The sequence below is a fragment of the Rhinolophus ferrumequinum genome, chromosome 2 (genome assembly GCF_004115265.2).
Source record: "Rhinolophus ferrumequinum isolate MPI-CBG mRhiFer1 chromosome 2, mRhiFer1_v1.p, whole genome shotgun sequence".
Classification (NCBI taxonomy): domain Eukaryota; kingdom Metazoa; phylum Chordata; class Mammalia; order Chiroptera; family Rhinolophidae; genus Rhinolophus; species Rhinolophus ferrumequinum.
In genome coordinates this window covers 55,918,042-55,935,159 of record NC_046285.1, presented here as the reverse complement: position 1 = coordinate 55,935,159, position 17,118 = coordinate 55,918,042, and the positions used below count along the sequence as shown (strand labels likewise).

Here is a 17,118-nt window from a genome sequence, read left to right as displayed (position 1 = left end):
TCTGATATATCTGCTTAATTTAAGGAGAGTTCAAATCAATCTGACAAGAATCTTAATCTCTCAGCCATCATGCTAATGCATGAGAGTTCACATAGAGCTGCAAACCTTTGTTTACAGGCCTGTCTCTTCAGTACGAAAATTGTCCAGGGAGAGGTTATAATTAAGACTTTATCAATAATTGATATTTTCAGATAACAAGTGAATGCATTTCATCACTTGCTTTCCTAGGAGGTAGTTTTAACAATAATCATTACAAACACAATAATGGATCTCTGGCCCACAATCTTTCACTCTTCCTCCTTGTGAGGAAGCACTGAAGCTTGCACAGTGTTTTCCAGTTGGCTATTTTATCATTTAATTCTTCACTGAAGTATGTCCCCTTTTTATGGATGAAGAAACTCAAATGACTTTTCCTGGCATTCTCTTGTACCAGTTGCAATGATGAAGGAGCTCAGTGTGAGAGAAAAAAGGCATTCTAGCAGGTAGAGTCATTCAGATACTTGCTAGATGGCCCAGGGGCACCATAGCTCTTTCCCAGGAACAGAGTGAGTCAGATCCTATCCTAAGTCATCTTCTTTTGCAAGCATGGCGATCTTGAAATAATGATTAGAAAAACAAGGCAAGGAGTTATATTTTTATTAAAAAAAAAACCCATCAACTTATTGAAAAAGAATAATGCTTTATACAAACTCCCATACAAACTCCTATAATATCTATTGGGTCTGTTTCCAGGTGTAGTAGCAGAGTACAAAAATATCAAAATTGAATAAATTCTGGTGTAATACTTCTGTTGGTCATTTTGGATTATAGATTTATTTGTAGAGTTTAGCAACTAAACACCACATGCATTTATAGTCACACATCGTTAGGATCTATGGATGTAGCGAAGGCACTTTAAATTATACCTTCTAGAAGCATAGACTCTCAGATTTGGAAGACACACTAAAATTTACTAGGTTCAAGTCCTTATATGTTGCAGTTCTTTGGATAACTTTTCCATATAGTTTCACTATGAATTACCCCCCCCCATGAATGATTCTAGCAGTGTCGCTAGCTAACAGCAACACCTCCCACCGCATCATTTAACAGATTTACATCTTGAGTACCCTTGGAAGTTATCATAATTCAAATAAATCTTCCAGACTTTGGCTTTGCCAACACTTACACTTCTGTTTTACCCATTGTATCTGCAGACTTGTCCCAGGTCAAGTCTGTATTCCTAAAAGTAGAAACAAATAGCCACACAAAGCATCAGGCCATACTGACTGAAGAAACTGACTTCCGTAGAATCCTCTTCACTTAGTAAACTGAATCTCACTGTAGTGTCTTATCACTTCAGAGATTGGTTAAGGCGAGACCTATTTCTTAAAATTTCTCTCTTTGCAATCATTTGAAAAGTAATCCAAAACGTATGCACTTAAGTTCCTTAGTTGTTTTTTTTTTTTGTTTTTTTTGTTTTGCCTAGTATGATACTTTTCACCTTACAAACCACATTTGCATATATTCCATCTCACTGAATTTCCACAAAAGCCCTGCGAGGGAGGCAGGTCAGGAATTACAATCCCCTTTTTACAGATGAAACAATACATCTAGGCCAGCCAAGTGCCTTGCCCAAACTCAGACAGTAATTGATAGCACCAAGACTCCAATCAGGTCTCCAGACACCAACGCCGACACCCTTTTCATTACATCATCTTGCTCCAATGAAGTAGCATTTTCCACAGACTGGAAAACGAAGAGCAATTGTTCAAATGGAACAGAGCCCCAACAACATGCTTGACACAGCTGAAAGAAAAGAAATGGACTGGAGGAGAAGAGAAGGTGCTGAACAATGTGAAGGCGTGTGTGTAGGTTTGCTTCAATGACTTCCAACAGCCAATTGGGCAAATAAAAACATTAGTTAGACATATTTCATGTTCAAAGAATGAGTATAATACCAACTAATTAATACTCACACCACCTCCACCAGCTAGTTAAGTATCATTATCTCAATTTGACAGATGAGAAAAGAGGAGAAAGATCAGTGACTTGCTTACAGCTACAGAGAGAATATTTGTCACCAGATTATCACTACAGAAAATCTAGCACTTCATGAAGACAAACAGACCAAACCTCTCTGGGGAGAGGGAAGCTACATGATAATTACATATGAAAAAACAGTATAGGTGAGGAGGGAGTGAGTAGGAAACTGTAGTTAGGAAGATTTACAACTGTAAATAAGTCGCTTGAAAATTTCGTCAATAAAATTGTGTTACAACACTAGGGAAAGCAGCTATTCAATGAACAAATATTTTCAAAGCAAAACAAGTGTTACAGGTCAGAGTACAGAGATCAGGTGGGAAGATCAACGGGGATATATTATCTGGTCATGCAGAATGATCTGCCCCCAAAGCTCTGAGTTGTAAGGTAATCTTATTGATTTTAGAAATTAAATAGTAGGCTTATGAAATGTGTTATTAGATTCAAGAGTTAAGCCCAACCTACTAAAAAACAAATAAAGGTATGAAGAATGACTGACGACAAAGCAAGTGCTATAAGATCACGGTAAAAAAAAAAGTAAAAGAAGTATTCGAAAGGGCACACGTGAAGAATTGAAAGAATCGGTACTTGGTGTAGTAGGTTAGGTCTGATGTCAAAGACACTAAAGCTGATAAAGGAGGGTAAATGATATTTGACTTCTATGTATACATATAGAAAGAAGGGACATACCAAATACACTGCTTATTTAAACATTATAGACTTAAATATATATTTTAAGATATATTTTAAGTATGCTGGTGACAATGTAGGAAGAGATTCTACTATCTAATTTTTTTAATAGAAAAACATGTATATCTACATATCTATATTTAAGGAGCTCTTCCTCCCCACATTTGAGATAATTACTCAGTGGGAGGCAGTAATACAAGTGGAAAATGATTCCCTCCCATATTAAGGAAAGGAGATAAAATAGGACTAAGTTATTTTTAGCAATGGATATTTTAAAAAAATGTTTGTTTGTTTGTTTGTTTGTCATCCCATAGTTCAGACTACAATAGTCAAAGTTCAAGGTCTTAAAGTCAATGAGAGTATTTCAATGTCCATTTTCTGTTTGTTCCAACAAGGCTGTCTCCTTTTGCTTGTGTCACACGTAGTCTTTCCCACTGGAAGGTGCAGGTTTCGGATAGGGCCGTGGTGTTGGGTAAGATGTTGATTCTCGGGGACAGGAACAGCAAAGTAGGGCCCCTCCCAGAAGGCAGAGAGAAGCAGCAGCCCAGCCAGTGAAGAGAGCTGGACCAAATTCATACCTAAAGAAACAAGACAATGCATTTGCTTAATCAATGAATCATTGAAATTTTTTTCTAATATAATTAAGTAAAGAAACCAGTATCATATTCCACTGAAAATAACCCTGCATGATCCCTGGGGGAAGCACTTTCAGGTTTGGAAACACACACAAGAATGTTTACATTACAGTTGTTGACAATTTGCAATAGTAGATAAGGCAATACGGCATGCAATACCAGCTTAGTTATACAAATATTTCCAAAGACCTTTCTGTGTGTAGGAGTCTTATAAAGCATGTTTATATATTTTAAAAGTCAGGTTTGGACTATGGTTCCTAGGCTAAAGCTTAACAAGTCATGCTATGGCCCAGTAGCAACCATATTCTATAAAGAAACTGCTAGAGTGTTAGACTATTGGAGTTTTTAATAGTAGATCCTAGGTACCTATATACACTGAAATCTGAAATTAATGGTTTTGTAAAAAAAACTTCTAAGCATCCCATGGACAATTGAAGATTAAGCTGATCCAGGTGGATGTACTAAGCCAGACTCTTGGGAAGAGGTTTTGTGACTGACTGTGGACAGTAAAGGTTGAGAAAGCTGGATCTACAGTTGTAAGGCCTGGGTCTACATCCTGATGCAAACTCTTCAACTGCTGCAATTGTAGGCTAGTAATTTTACCTTTCTACTTCAGTTTCTGTTTCTCTTATAACAGGATAATCCAATCTGCATTACTGGACTACTTTCAGGATCATGTGAGACAATGTAAATAACAAATGTACAGTGCCTAGCAATTTATAAAGTGCTTTCACATCTATTACTGCTAAAATTTTAGTCTGTTGACCTCTAGCAGTTTCTCTCCCTACAACATTATAAATCTTATGGGATGGGCTCCAACACAATCACTGCACTATGTGTTCTCCTCTACCTGGGTGATTATATAAAAAGAATCACACCTTATCTATCCAACCACTGTGATTTTTTTCATCCATTCATCCTAGCACTCAACAAGCAATAATTACATCTTAACATCCTGACTCTGAATGTAGTTATTAGGCTTTAAAGACATGAACACAGTGAGACAAAGAGCCTTGTCCTGATCAAAGAGGGTTGTTACATGACAGCCAAGAATTAGCTCTTTAACTTTCATCCACAACCTGCAATATTAAGAAAGACGACCTTTGTAAAGTTAATTTTATAGTTGTGGGGGGACATAAAATTTCAAAGTAGTACCACAAGTTATTTTGTCATAAATAAACATTTTTCATAAATAAAGTTAAATGTGGGAATGGAGTATTATTCATTAACCTCTACGGTAGTACCATTTGTTTCAATCATAAACTGTGTTAGTTACAGATACTTGCAATTAAGTGTTATATCAGAATATACTTCAAAAAGAGCAGTTTAAATATATTATTTTTATTAATATTAAAAAAAAAAAGAGTAAAGGTCCAGCACACTGTTGCAAAGTGTAAAGCTGGAAACTTTTCTGCTTTAAGTGTGTTCCATCATCAATATAGGCTGTCAAAGCAATACTCAGACCTCTTTTAACATGAGTCACAGGCATTCAAATTATTTTCAAGTTTGACATAAAATTCCAGAAAGCAAATCTGGGAAGCTGTGGCACTCGCTGGACTTTGCAGAACATAAAAAGGGTATTTTCTCAGAAAACAAGCTATTTTACGCGTGAATAGCATTACCTGGCATTGACTGGGGTCATGGGGTCATAGAATTCTTGAACAATTCTATTGCCATACCATGCTGTGGCCACTAAAACAGTCAGACCTAGAAAAATTCAAAACAAAAGACCATTAATCACTATGGAACACTGAGCATAAATACAGAGCCCATTAAGTTTATACGGATTTTACAAGAATTAAATCTCATCAATAGTGCTGACATTTTTAATTTAGTCAATTTTAATTTAGACCATTTTAATGTAGGGAGATTAGAGGTTCAGACATGATTTATTCCAAGTATGCTGTTAAGACGGACAAAAATATTAGGTCAGAGTACACATAATTTATACTCTTCATGTCATCTCATACACCTGTAGTTCAAGATCACTGGCACAAAGAATGCTTTTTTAGAAACAATTCAGCAGGTTCATGTCATTTAAGATCTTCAAAGATATTGATAGACATTAGTGTATTAAACTGCTTTTGATAAAACCAATGTCCCTATTAGGATGGATGAGTTGCCTGTAAAACGGTTACAAACCTTCCTACATTTTTCTTAACCAAAACTCAAATTTTACATTTCTTCAGGATCAGAAGGAAAGGAAGCAGCTAGATAGCAAGGAAGAGCAGGACCTATCTCAGAATGGACCAGACCACCCAAATTCCTACCGCTCCACTGGCCAGACCTGCCAGGTATTGCCTTGAGATTTGCTGAGGTGTCACATCAGATAAATTTATGCAGCACACTCCCAAGTTTCCATGCATTTCGTATTTCAGTAATACCAGAGAAACCCCTTAGTCAAAATAACGCATTCCATCATTTAAAAGAATTATAAAATATCTTGATGTTTATTATCCAAAGAAATTAAATAACTTCCTTTTATAGTAATTCTAAGAAACCATCAATATCATCAACATAAAAAGTTTAATTTTTCAGTGATCTTTTCTCCACCCCCTCACAAAAAAGTTGTCTAATCTAATTGCTTCTAATACTTGACAGAAAACACTAGTGCTTTTGGCTGCTCTGATACAACTTGAGAATGCTCTGGAACTTTTGATTCTCACTCCCTAGGAAATCCCTGAAGCTGAAATGGGAGTGATGCAGTCACTTAGGGGAGTTACAATATGGCAAGCAAAGGAACGGTGCTATGCAGTAAATTTATTCATAGCCTTTCATGTAAAATTAAATTGTTGGGAATAAAGCACCATCCGTGTGTGTGTATGTGTATGTATGTGTGCGTATGTGTATATATACACACGCACACACACATATATACATATATATATACACACATGTACACACACACACACACACTCATATATATATATATATATATATATATAGACAGGAACTAATTTGGATAAACTGAAAGAATGGTGACTTTAAACTAAATCGTTAGCAAAGCGACAGGCACTCTTCCTTCATTATTGGTTAAATCCACACACTATGCTGCAGTAAAGGCCCCTACAAGGCCTTTCGTCAAAGAGAAAATGAGAAAAGAAAGTCTAATTCTAGTTTCTCCTAGTGGTAGATTATATCACTGGTGTCATTTTCAAACACAACAGGCTATTATATATATTATATATAGTATATGTTATTGTCTATTTCAAAAATAGACTATATGTATATATACACACACATATATGTAATTGTCTATTTTAAAAATAGACCATATATATATGGTCTAGTGAAGTTTCTTCAGGTCTATAATATACTATTATATATATATATATATATATATATATATATATATATATAATACTCTTCTATACACAAACACACAAACTTATTTAAAAACTTATTTAACAATATGCCTTACCACAACACTTTAAATGCAACTGCCATGTCTTTTTCTGGCTCTCATTTTCTCAAAGTTCACAAATCTACGTCATCAATCAACACTTCAATAAAGCAACAAATACATAGTGGTTTTTTCAAGGCTGTTCTGTATGTGTTTGTTCTTAATTCACTTAACCTGTTTTTCTACCATTCCAACATTCCATCTCACTCCAAAGGGTCTTTCTCTTCACTCATCTATGGGCACATTCTGTATGTTCTGGAATCAGATCTGCCTACCTAGAATGATGTCCTCATTTTCCTCCAGTAATCCCAATCCCATTCTTCACACACCTGTATGATCTGCACATTCTTTATGTTTTCTCTCACTACTCCCCACCTTTGCCACACACCATTTGTGGAAATGCCATAGAAATTTTCTGAATTGAACAAAATTGTTCTGTAGTGTTTGCTAGCTAGGAGGTAGCTCCCTTCACCTGGGGAGACTGGTTCTAAGAAACCAGTTTGCACCTGGAACCTGAAAGAAGAGACCGGTCCATGGTGATCACAGATCTCAAAGTTTCATTTGGTTCCTGTTCGAGAATGGGAAAGTCAGCTGGACTTAAAGTTTCTCTGTCTTCAGATATTAGGAAGGCGAAACTATGCCAGAGACACTTTAGGAAGGGGGATGGGGCCTCTCTTACCTGCAATAAGAAATATCACGCCCCCGATGACAGCCATCCGCATCTTCTGGACCTCATTGTCTTCCAGGCACTTCATACATTTCATGCCAACAGTGGCCACAAAGATGGCTATTAGTCCCAGCAGGATTCCAACCACCATCAAGGCACGGGTTGCTTGCAATGTGCCTGGCAGAAAACATTTTAGGACATGTAAAAAAATAATCATGTGTAGACCAACAGGAGAAGAATGGTAGAAGACCAAGTATACTTCAAAATTGTATGGAATAAGGAAAATGGAGCTAGGAGTCAGGAGAACTCAGTTCTAGTGAGGTTTCTGCAGGTAACCAAGCGAGTTTCTTCTCCAGAAAAACAAACTCCTGGCTGGATAATGAGTAAGAAGTCCTGCAGCTCTAACATTTTATGGTTTCAACACTAAATTCAAATTCCTCTGGAAAACTAATTAATAATCTGGTTGAATAGGTTTAGCTGAACTAATACATCTTTAATCCTTACTAGTGGAGTATTTCAATTCTGAAACAACAATCATATGTATTATCCTTAATGTTAAACCATTTATAATTAAAATGGTTTACAATATAGCTTGGTAATAGCTTTATATCTCAGTCATCAAGCCTCAGGGAAAAAATGGGTGAATTTGGAAGAAATAAATTTGTCAAGAGATTATCATGGCTGAATAAACAGCATTTGCATCTCCAGTAACTGGGATGGCGGTGGGAGATATGAATGTCATTTTCTTAGAGCAAAACAAAATCTCCTTTGCGATGTTACTTTACAACAGTATAGATTCATATTCAGAGACATCACCAGTTTTTAAAACTATTTAAACTGTCATATTGTAAAATAGCAGACAATAATTCAATGTAGTATTTCTCAGGATTCTACTAATTTTCTAATTTCCTGTTATTTTCATTGGTGTACTAAGTCATGATCAAACAGATAGAGTCAGGTTTCAGAGAGTATACCAGCATGTTTCTTAAAGAGTAAAAACATGACACCATCATGGTAACATAAAGGCACAAAGAAAATGAGCTGAAACTATACTGCTGGGATGAGTTTGATTACTTCTAGATTTATGTCCCCCTTCACATAAAGATTGTCGTCTCTTTGACAGGGCTAACATGTGACAAGTATTTTTGCATATATAAATATTATTTACATTGTAACAAGCCATGCTACCTTCAGTAGGCTACTTATTATTCATGGGGACCATGAATAATAGCTATTACGTAGCTATTACGATAGCTATTAGGTAAAGTGTGAATGATAATATCTCTAACCAGGGAGTTGGAACAATTGACATCTTGATGGTCTTCAGAAGTGGCTGACATGATGGAAAGATTTTGTAGACATAGATTTTGTAGACCTAGGCTCAGTCTCAGTATTTCCCTAATTAACACTAAGATTTCTAAAATATCAGACAATATTATTTTTAATACTTCCATCCTTGCCATAACCACATAGTCTGTGATAAAATCATAGTAGTATATATATATTTTTTTTTTTACTATTTTTTTTCCTGTAGTTGAGAGATATTTTGGAAGTCAAGATACGTTTTTACTTGATTTAACTAAAAGGCAAAACTGAGACACTCCTTTCCACATATCCACCTCCTCGTAAGTGTGTGCGGGCACACATGTACCTACCCACACACTTATCTTAAGATTCCAGGGTGACATAAGAACTACTGAGTTAAATAAAGCACATATTCCATGGAACATGGGTTTACCAGAAACTGAAGCTGCTTATAAGGTTATTGCAGAACTTCTTTCTTGGAACCCCACACCATACTGTGGTATGAAGAGGAAAGTACCAAGGACTCCACAGTTAAGGAATGTCCTCCCTTCTGATTTACCAATAGTTTTTGATAGCTAATCATTACTAAAAGGAAAATTAAAATAAAATAACCAAGCTCTCATACACAACACAGATTTCCAGACTTGTTCATAAATTCCACTCAGAAGGAAATCATTTCAGGCAAAGGGCTGGCAGAGGGGATGCTGAAAGTCACAAAGATGATCCATGTGCCTGGAGAAGAAAGAGGGTGACCCCCCCCCACCCCCCACTGCCGTCCATTTGCCTAGGGCTGTCTTGGTTTGAAAACTACAAGCCCTGCATCCAGAGCAGACCCTCAATCCTGGACAAACAGCGGATCACTCTATTGAAGGGTGATAGGATGTGGAAAGTCAAATGAGGAGAGTTTAACAAGGTGGTCAGAAGGCAAAGATCAGGCTTTTCAAACTGGCGTAAGGGGTTCCCAGTTTATTCTAACTGTAATCAGAAGTCACTGGAGGGTCTTAAACGAGGGGTGACGGGAATTTTACCCTCAGTATAGAGAGTGTGATTAGTAAACATTCTTCCTAGGATAGCCCTTCAAATATGCATCACCTCTTATATCTTTCAGCCTCCTCCACTTTAATGTGTCATAATACTCAGTTTTCCAACCCTTTATTCATCGTTTGTGTTGCTTTCTCTGATCTCTCTCCAAGTTTTCCACTTTGTTGGAGTTGTAGGGCCTCAAACCAAACCCAGCTTCCATAATAATCATTCTGCTCTGTACTTCACGTAAAAGCAGCAGGCCACCAGCCCAGCAGGTCTGAGCACTTGGATCACAAGGTATTCTTCACGAGGAGTCCACTGCGCCTCAGTCTCATGAGTCAAGCTTGTATAAAACCACCCAGGCAGGGAGCACTCATGGGTGAACTACTTCAGGGCTCCCTCTGCACTCACCTGGAATGATTGAGTATTCAGTTTTCAACGTTGTGTTTTCCCCCTTTAAGTTCTCAACGATAACACATTTGATTCATGCCATACCCAATTTACTCTTTCTACCTCTTTTACAGCAATATTGTTATTTTGCAAAGCAATCTTTTTTTTTTCACTTAAGTCTTTGGCATCCATCGACTTAGGAAATATCTTTATGTTTTACAATACTAGATGGGCATCAAACACAAAATCTCATCTTGCCTCACTGGAGACATTTAGATGAATTCTTAACTATAGTGATATGTGGGAGGAAATTTAAAAATACAAAGGAAAAAAAAAGGCTGAGAATCAGCATGAAAACCCACTAGGCTGGGCATATGTAATGAAGGATTACAAATCAAAGTAAGCAAGTGTTGTGTTAGAAGTTATGAGGGTTATATGTGCAGATAGAATCTAAATTGCACCGTTTGAAGCTAGAACCAGCTGAATCCTTCAAATTAAGGTCTTATGAAAAGTCTTTTAAGTCAGAGATCTAAAATACATAATTGTGAGATATTTGAAGGCTTGGGTCAGATATTTGTTCATATTTCCATCGAAAGCACTAAGAACAGTACCTGGTAAACTACATAGATTATCCAATCTGCGTTTAATGAATTTAAATTAGAATACATCTTTATCCTTTAAAAATTCTAATATGATAGGTAAAAATACTGTGTTGTGTAAAGCTTAACCTTTAAAAACTGTACTGAGAAATGCCTCCATAGAGAGCCTGGGATGCTGCTAAAATCTTGCTACATAAAGCCAGACTTTGTTTATATCATTAACATCTAGTAACTAACACAGAGAGGGGGAAAAAAAAATATCACACTTTCTGCTTAACCTGATCTATTTTTCAAACTTTTCTAAATTTTTAAGTTATACATCTAATAAGCTTCCAAGATGAGGTTTCCTAATGGAATGATGATCAGCAGAGCGGAGACGTTGAAAAATGTTTGAAAGCTACAAAATAATATTTTGGACTAGAGAGATATAATATAGCCTTGGATTACTAACTCTGACCTGGTCTGATTGGATCAAATCTAAGCAAACATGTTTCCTTTTTGGCCCCTTATATTTGCAGATACCTCTACAATACTGTTATCACTGACCAAAATTTTCTGTGGAGAAAATGGTTAGCAAATATTCAAAAAGCTACACTATTGGTTCTCATCATTATTCAATAATACAAAGAGAAGGCTATCTTTTAATTAGATTTAGCTAGACTGATAATCTTGAGATTTAAAGACCCCCTAAGGAGTTCTAACCCCTTGCAATCTGAAAGTATAATCTGAAAAAAATACTTACAAAGATCTCTATTACAAGAAAAAAAAAAGAGTTACTAGTTACTGATATACCAGTTAGATTAATCAACATAAATGTAGAAAGAACAAGTATAGACAAGTTAAGTGGATTTTTTTTCCCCTGAAGCTTTTATAAAGTCTTACAAGAAGCAGAATCTCCTTTAAATACCTGACATTGTTCATGTTATTTATTGGCCATATTACTACATTATTACCCTGCGTACTACATATCATAAACAAAAAGAGTTTAAGTACATCTGCACCTTCCCATAGTCCCTCTTTGCATCAGCAGTTGTTTAATAAGTAATAGGAAAATGAATGAAATGAAGATTGGGTAACTGGAACAAAAATGCTCTCTTCTCCCCCGCAATTAAATGAACTCATCACAGACCATCACAGAACTATATTTCCATGGCTTTTTCACTTGTTAAATCTTTCACTTTTACTCAAGTTCAAAGTTGCTCAATAGCCCTCATTGTTAGCATTTCCATTTTATTGATGCCTGCTCTGGTGGCTACTGGGTGTGACTTCAGATACCAGCACAGTCAGAAACTGAAGTGATCTGGGATGAGGCAGGATTTATCACTTTTCAGGATGTCCTGAGCAATTTTCCTCCCCCAACCCTTACCTTTTTTCTTTCTCTCTCTCCCCTCCCTCACTTCCTCCCTCCCTTTCCTTCCTTCCTTCCTTCCTTCCTTCCTTCCTTCCTTCCTTCCTTCCTTCCTTCCTTCCTTCCTTCCTTCCCTCTCACTTTTTTCTTAGATTAATTGCCTCATGATTAAATTTGTTTCTATATTTCCTCTATGCCACTTACTCACCACTCTAATCAAGGAAACCTAAACTACGCCACTTCCTTTTTCCCTTCAATTGCTGCGGTTATTAACAAAGAACGTTGACATTGGAAGAAATCCACATTGATATCTTATGTATCATCTTAGCTGCATCCCTAGGAACAAGATAGCTCACCACTTTTTTGTTGAATGGATGAATGAATCATGGATTCATCTCCACATTCCTCCCACTCTGCCCTATTTTATAAGTGGGGAAACTATAGCCTAGAGAGACCAAGTGGCTCACTATTATCTATTATACACAAGACTAGTTAGGGCAAAACCAGGGTAAGAAATAAGAACTGATCTCAAGCCTGGATTTTTGTGTTGACTTCCATCGTTCCAAGAGTCAGAACTAATTCTTGAAACAGATCTGAACACCAGCGGTCCTATGAACACCCTTGATTCAGCAAGTATAATGCAGTCTGGGGAAGTATAAGTGGGTGCCTGCCTCTCTGCCCATGCTTCAAAGTTTGTCCAAGTTAGTGATTTTGTCTCTTTGATGGAGCCTGACAAGCTGGTGAGAGTGCTGAGAAACCTCACCGACAATACTCATTAAGCACTCCCACACACATGTAGATTCATGCAAAGCAAGTTGAACAGGCTAGAGGAGCTTATAAACAAATTACAGAATTCCAACGTTGGATGTGACTGACAGAGTCTAGCCTAACCTCCCATTTGTCTGGTGCTTGGATTTTCCCTACAACATTCCTACAAAATGCTTACTTATTTCTCGGCTTGTACACCTCCCACCATGCAATCTCCCAGGGCAGCCCAATCTTTGAACAGCTCTAGCTATTAAAGCCAAGCAAGAAAAAGAGCACATAAAACAGCCACTAGCTTGCCAAAAGTTTGAGAACAGGATCAAAACAAGTCAAATTGTCCAGCGGAATCCAGAAAAGTCTACTGTAACTGTATCTGCCACTCTCCTTTGTATATTCCAGCTTTCAGCCGCAGTAGTCATCAATGTCAATAAACATCACATACTTTGGATGGAATTGAAATTGTCTCAGCCACAGTAAAACCACAATGCACAGTGCGACATTTGTTTCTCCAGGAACTTTCTGTTACATTTTCATAAACTGCTTCGCAAGAAGTACCTAAAAAAACCCCTGCTGTATCTCATTTCCTATGTTGGTTCAAGCACACCGTATCCCTTTAGGTACTTATGGAATTATGCTTTTCACAGCTGACACTATTTAGAGCAGGGGAACAAGGGCTCTTAACATGTCTAGCGCTAAAACCTTGATAAATCCCTGTGTCTCGACCCTAAGGTGCCAAGTGGGTTCCACTGGCAAAGAGAATAAGGTTCAATTTCAGGAAACTTCTCACCAAGCTTTTCACCTAAAAGCACTTCGAGGAACGCAACCTTTTACAAGGAACACGACTTAAATATACAGATAATCCTGTGCACCTCTAGAGGTCACGGAGCTATACCAAATCAGCCAGTGAATCACCACCCCAGGTCTCTCCCTCAGGTGGGTGTGAGCACCACTAGCCAGGTGGAAAAACAGAGACAGGTTCTATGGCCCCATCCAAAGGCATCCAGTGAGTCACTGGCAGGTTGGGGAGAGTACTTGTGAGTCAAGGCTCCTTCTTCTGGGAATCAGTTCTGTGAGGAGGCCTCAGCCCCACCTTGAGTAATCTCTGGGTTTAACCGAAAAGAAAAGCATCTGATCTGGAGTTTAAAAAATATATATTCATCAGGCAGAAATCTCAAAAATGTGTACGGGGAGAAGAGGAGGATATCGTTTAAGTCTCCCACCGCAACTTCGAAGACTACAACAGCTATATTAACTAGGAACAAATGAAAATAAAACACTTGAACACATTATCATATGTAGAGGTGACCTGAGTATTTACAACATGATGCAATCTGATTCCATGCGTCAACTAAGGAAGTTAAAAGGACACATATTTAAACATGTTGAAAATGAACTATTTTGATCAGAAGAATCAGAGAGCTCTCTAGAATTGCCCTTAGAACCTTGTCCATCTGCCAGTTCCTCGAAATGACACCCAAAATGCCTAAAACCATTTCTTTATATGTATTAATCTCCATTGAGATTAATACATATATGAATTCAATCTCCATTGAATCTCTGTGGAGATTCAATGATTACATAAAGGAGAATACCTAATACACTCCTTATATTTGGTGTAAAGGAATCCTAATATGCGGATTTTGAACAGCGAAAACGACAGTACTCAAAACTACCACGCACATTGACTGACCAAATTCCACAGGTGGTCAAGGGGTTTAAGCAGATTCAGAACAGATTTAATAACCCTAAAGTATATGGCTTTTGACAAACCACATGTGGGAGGTGAACAAAGCATGTGAAATAAACTGGAGAGATGACAACACTGTTCACCCTCAGCCCATAAAGGGCCCGGTGGGCTGGCTTGTTTGTCTAGGCAAAGACTAAGGAATCTTCTCTTAAGTTAGTTCAAGGGCATAACAGACACATGCTGCATGACAACCAGTGTAATATCTCCAGGAAGATACTCCAGCCATGAATTGTTATTACCTATGAAAGTGGGAATTTAAGAAGTTTCTGATAAGGCACTCAAAAGCTTTTATTTAAAAACATGTTAAAAAGGGGGGAAAAATCCATCCTGTCATTCTTTTCCCCACTATCTTTAGGAATATTGCTGTCTACATAATCCTTTCTAACTTGAAAGAAGCAAACATCCCTTATGTAGAAAATCCTTTGTGGGAGGTGGAAACTTGGGGAAGACCCACCCTCTCTCTCTCACTAACTTCCTCCCCAGAGCTGACCTCTGCTTTCATTAGCTGTGTCTACTTTGTGGCATTTTTCTTACCTCTTTTTTTCCCTTCACACTATGATGGGAGGTTATGTAGAACTTTTTCTTTTCTTGTCCCTTTTTGCCACCTACTACCAACCTTCACTTTCCAAAATAACACTAAACAATCTGCCTCCTCTGAAGACCCCTGGCTTGAAAAGTAAAACCTTCAGAGGACATCTCAAGAGGCTTCTTCAAGGAGTCATGCAAGGGGTGCAAAGGGGACTCCCCAAACTTGCTGCGTCTTAAAAATCAGAAGATTCAAACTTAAATGTAAGTAGATGCCAATGTAGGAATGCGACTTTTTCTTTGAAAAGTCATAGTAAAGATAGCCTGGGGGAGGGGAGGAGAAAAGCTTATCTAATACTTTGAGATTATCTATTTAATTTTACAAACTTAAGAAGCTATCAGGCTCCAAACGTTTCAAGGCATACTATTTTCTTGTCCAAACACTACCATTCTTCAACTTACACAGAATCAGACTGAGAATGTCCAAGAGAGGCCTAAGAACTCAAGTTTGAATTTGACCTTCACCTCTGGATCTCCACCCTGCTCTCATCAAAATTTAAGATGAAACCACACCAAGAAGGGAGAAAAAGTGTTACCCGGGGAATTAGAGGCAAAACTAGAGCTTTGTTCTGGGCTTCCCTTTTCCCAAACCAAGGTTCTCTCCGTTTCCTCAAGACAAAGCACATGATCTGAAGACTTGATCGGCTGAATACTGATAACCATGTAATCACAGAACGGAATTGGAGGCTGGATGCCACTACCCCAAAACGGAACCACTGGGGGATTGGGATCTCCAGGTCACAGCTGTAGAGGTGGGGAATGCACTCACTGTTTAGATTCAGCAAGGAGTCGAAGACTTTGCACTGGATTTGCCCTGTGCTCTGTGACACGCAGGACATCCACAGCCCCTCGTAGATGGACTGGGCCGTCACGATGTTGTCGCCCGCATAGGAGTGAGTCTTCCATTGGGGCATCGCCGTACTGATGATGGCTCCCATCCAGCCCAGGAAGGCCAGGATGAAGCCCAGCAGTTGCAGCCCCGCGTTGGCCATAGCTCACTCGGGCGCCTGGGCTCGCTCAGTGGTGGCAGGTGCAACGCGCGGAGATTGCGGGGGCGCACCCGGGGCTCCTGGGGGTGGCGGAGCCGCGTGGAGGAAGTTGTTGCTGGGAGCTTTGCTCCTTGCGCCGCCGCTGGAGAGGATCTAGATCGGGGTCCGGATTGGCGCTGGAGTCCGAGTGCGAGAAGCTGCCGCTGCTCCCAAGCTCTGTGACTGAAACGCCAACCTGCAGGGCGCCGCAATTTAAAGCAGCTCCGCCCCTCGCCCGGGCCGGCCGCCGCGCAGCACCCCCTGGCGGTTTCAGGGCGGCTCGCGGGGGGAGCGGGAGGGAGCGCTCCGGCCCTTGTTGGCCCCCGCGCCCTTGGCCGGGAGGTCCCAGCGCGAGGTGGGGGCCACCTGAGAAGGATCAGGTACTAAAGTGTTCCGGCGCTCGCTCCCTCTCGTGTCTCCCTTCGCTCTTGTTTCCTCTAGTGTGCCTTCTCAGATGTTCCATTCATTCGATCTTTATTTCCCCCCAATGTACTATTATGTGTAAACATTAACAATGCATGAAGATGAAAAAGGGAACCCTCCAGGGACCCACAGTTGCACGGTCCACTTTTTCTCACTATGTTCTTAACAGGCATTTCCTATCTGTCTCCACCACCTCCTCCCTCCCTTCACACACAATTCTCTCTCTGTTGTTCAGCTTCGTCCCTGTTCTCCTTTCCTTCTCCCCTTCAAGGTCTCTTCTAGAATCCGGTATTTCTGCAAGGGTGGTAAGAAATCAGTATACTTTACAGATTAGGAAACTGAGACCCAAAAAGGAAATATGATTTCCGTAAGATCACACAGCAAGCGAGTAGCACACCCAGTACAATGTTCCCAGCCCGCTCTTCTTTCTACTACATTTCGACTTAACCGAAATATATGTCCTTTAAGCAATTATCATCGCTACGAAAATG

At 38.9% G+C, this 17,118-nt stretch overlaps 1 protein-coding gene across 1 annotated transcript; it reads right to left on the bottom strand.

Annotated features, from left to right (window-relative positions):
• Positions 1–619: 619 nt before the first annotated feature.
• Positions 620–16,390, bottom strand: CLDN1 (claudin 1). Its single transcript, XM_033089597.1, has 4 exons — positions 15,946–16,390; positions 7,427–7,591; positions 4,967–5,051; positions 620–3,287 (listed from the first exon to the last, which is right to left on the bottom strand). Exons 1-4 carry the CDS (start codon positions 16,166–16,168, stop codon positions 3,125–3,127), a joined length of 636 nt encoding a protein of 211 aa, XP_032945488.1. The 5' UTR covers positions 16,169–16,390; the 3' UTR covers positions 620–3,124.
• Positions 16,391–17,118: the final 728 nt, after the last annotated feature.

Coding starts and splice junctions, on each gene's coding strand:
- CLDN1 (XM_033089597.1), bottom strand. CDS start 16,168: ATGGCCAACGCGGGGCTGCAACTGCTGGGCTTCATCCTGGCCTTCCTG. Junction 5,052..7,426: donor CGTGATATTTCTTATTGCAG/GTAAGAGAGGCC, acceptor GAATTTTTCTAG/GTCTGACTGTTTTAGTGGCC. Junction 3,288..4,966: donor ATGACCCCAGTCAATGCCAG/GTAATGCTATTC, acceptor TTGTTTCTTTAG/GTATGAATTTGGTCCAGCTC.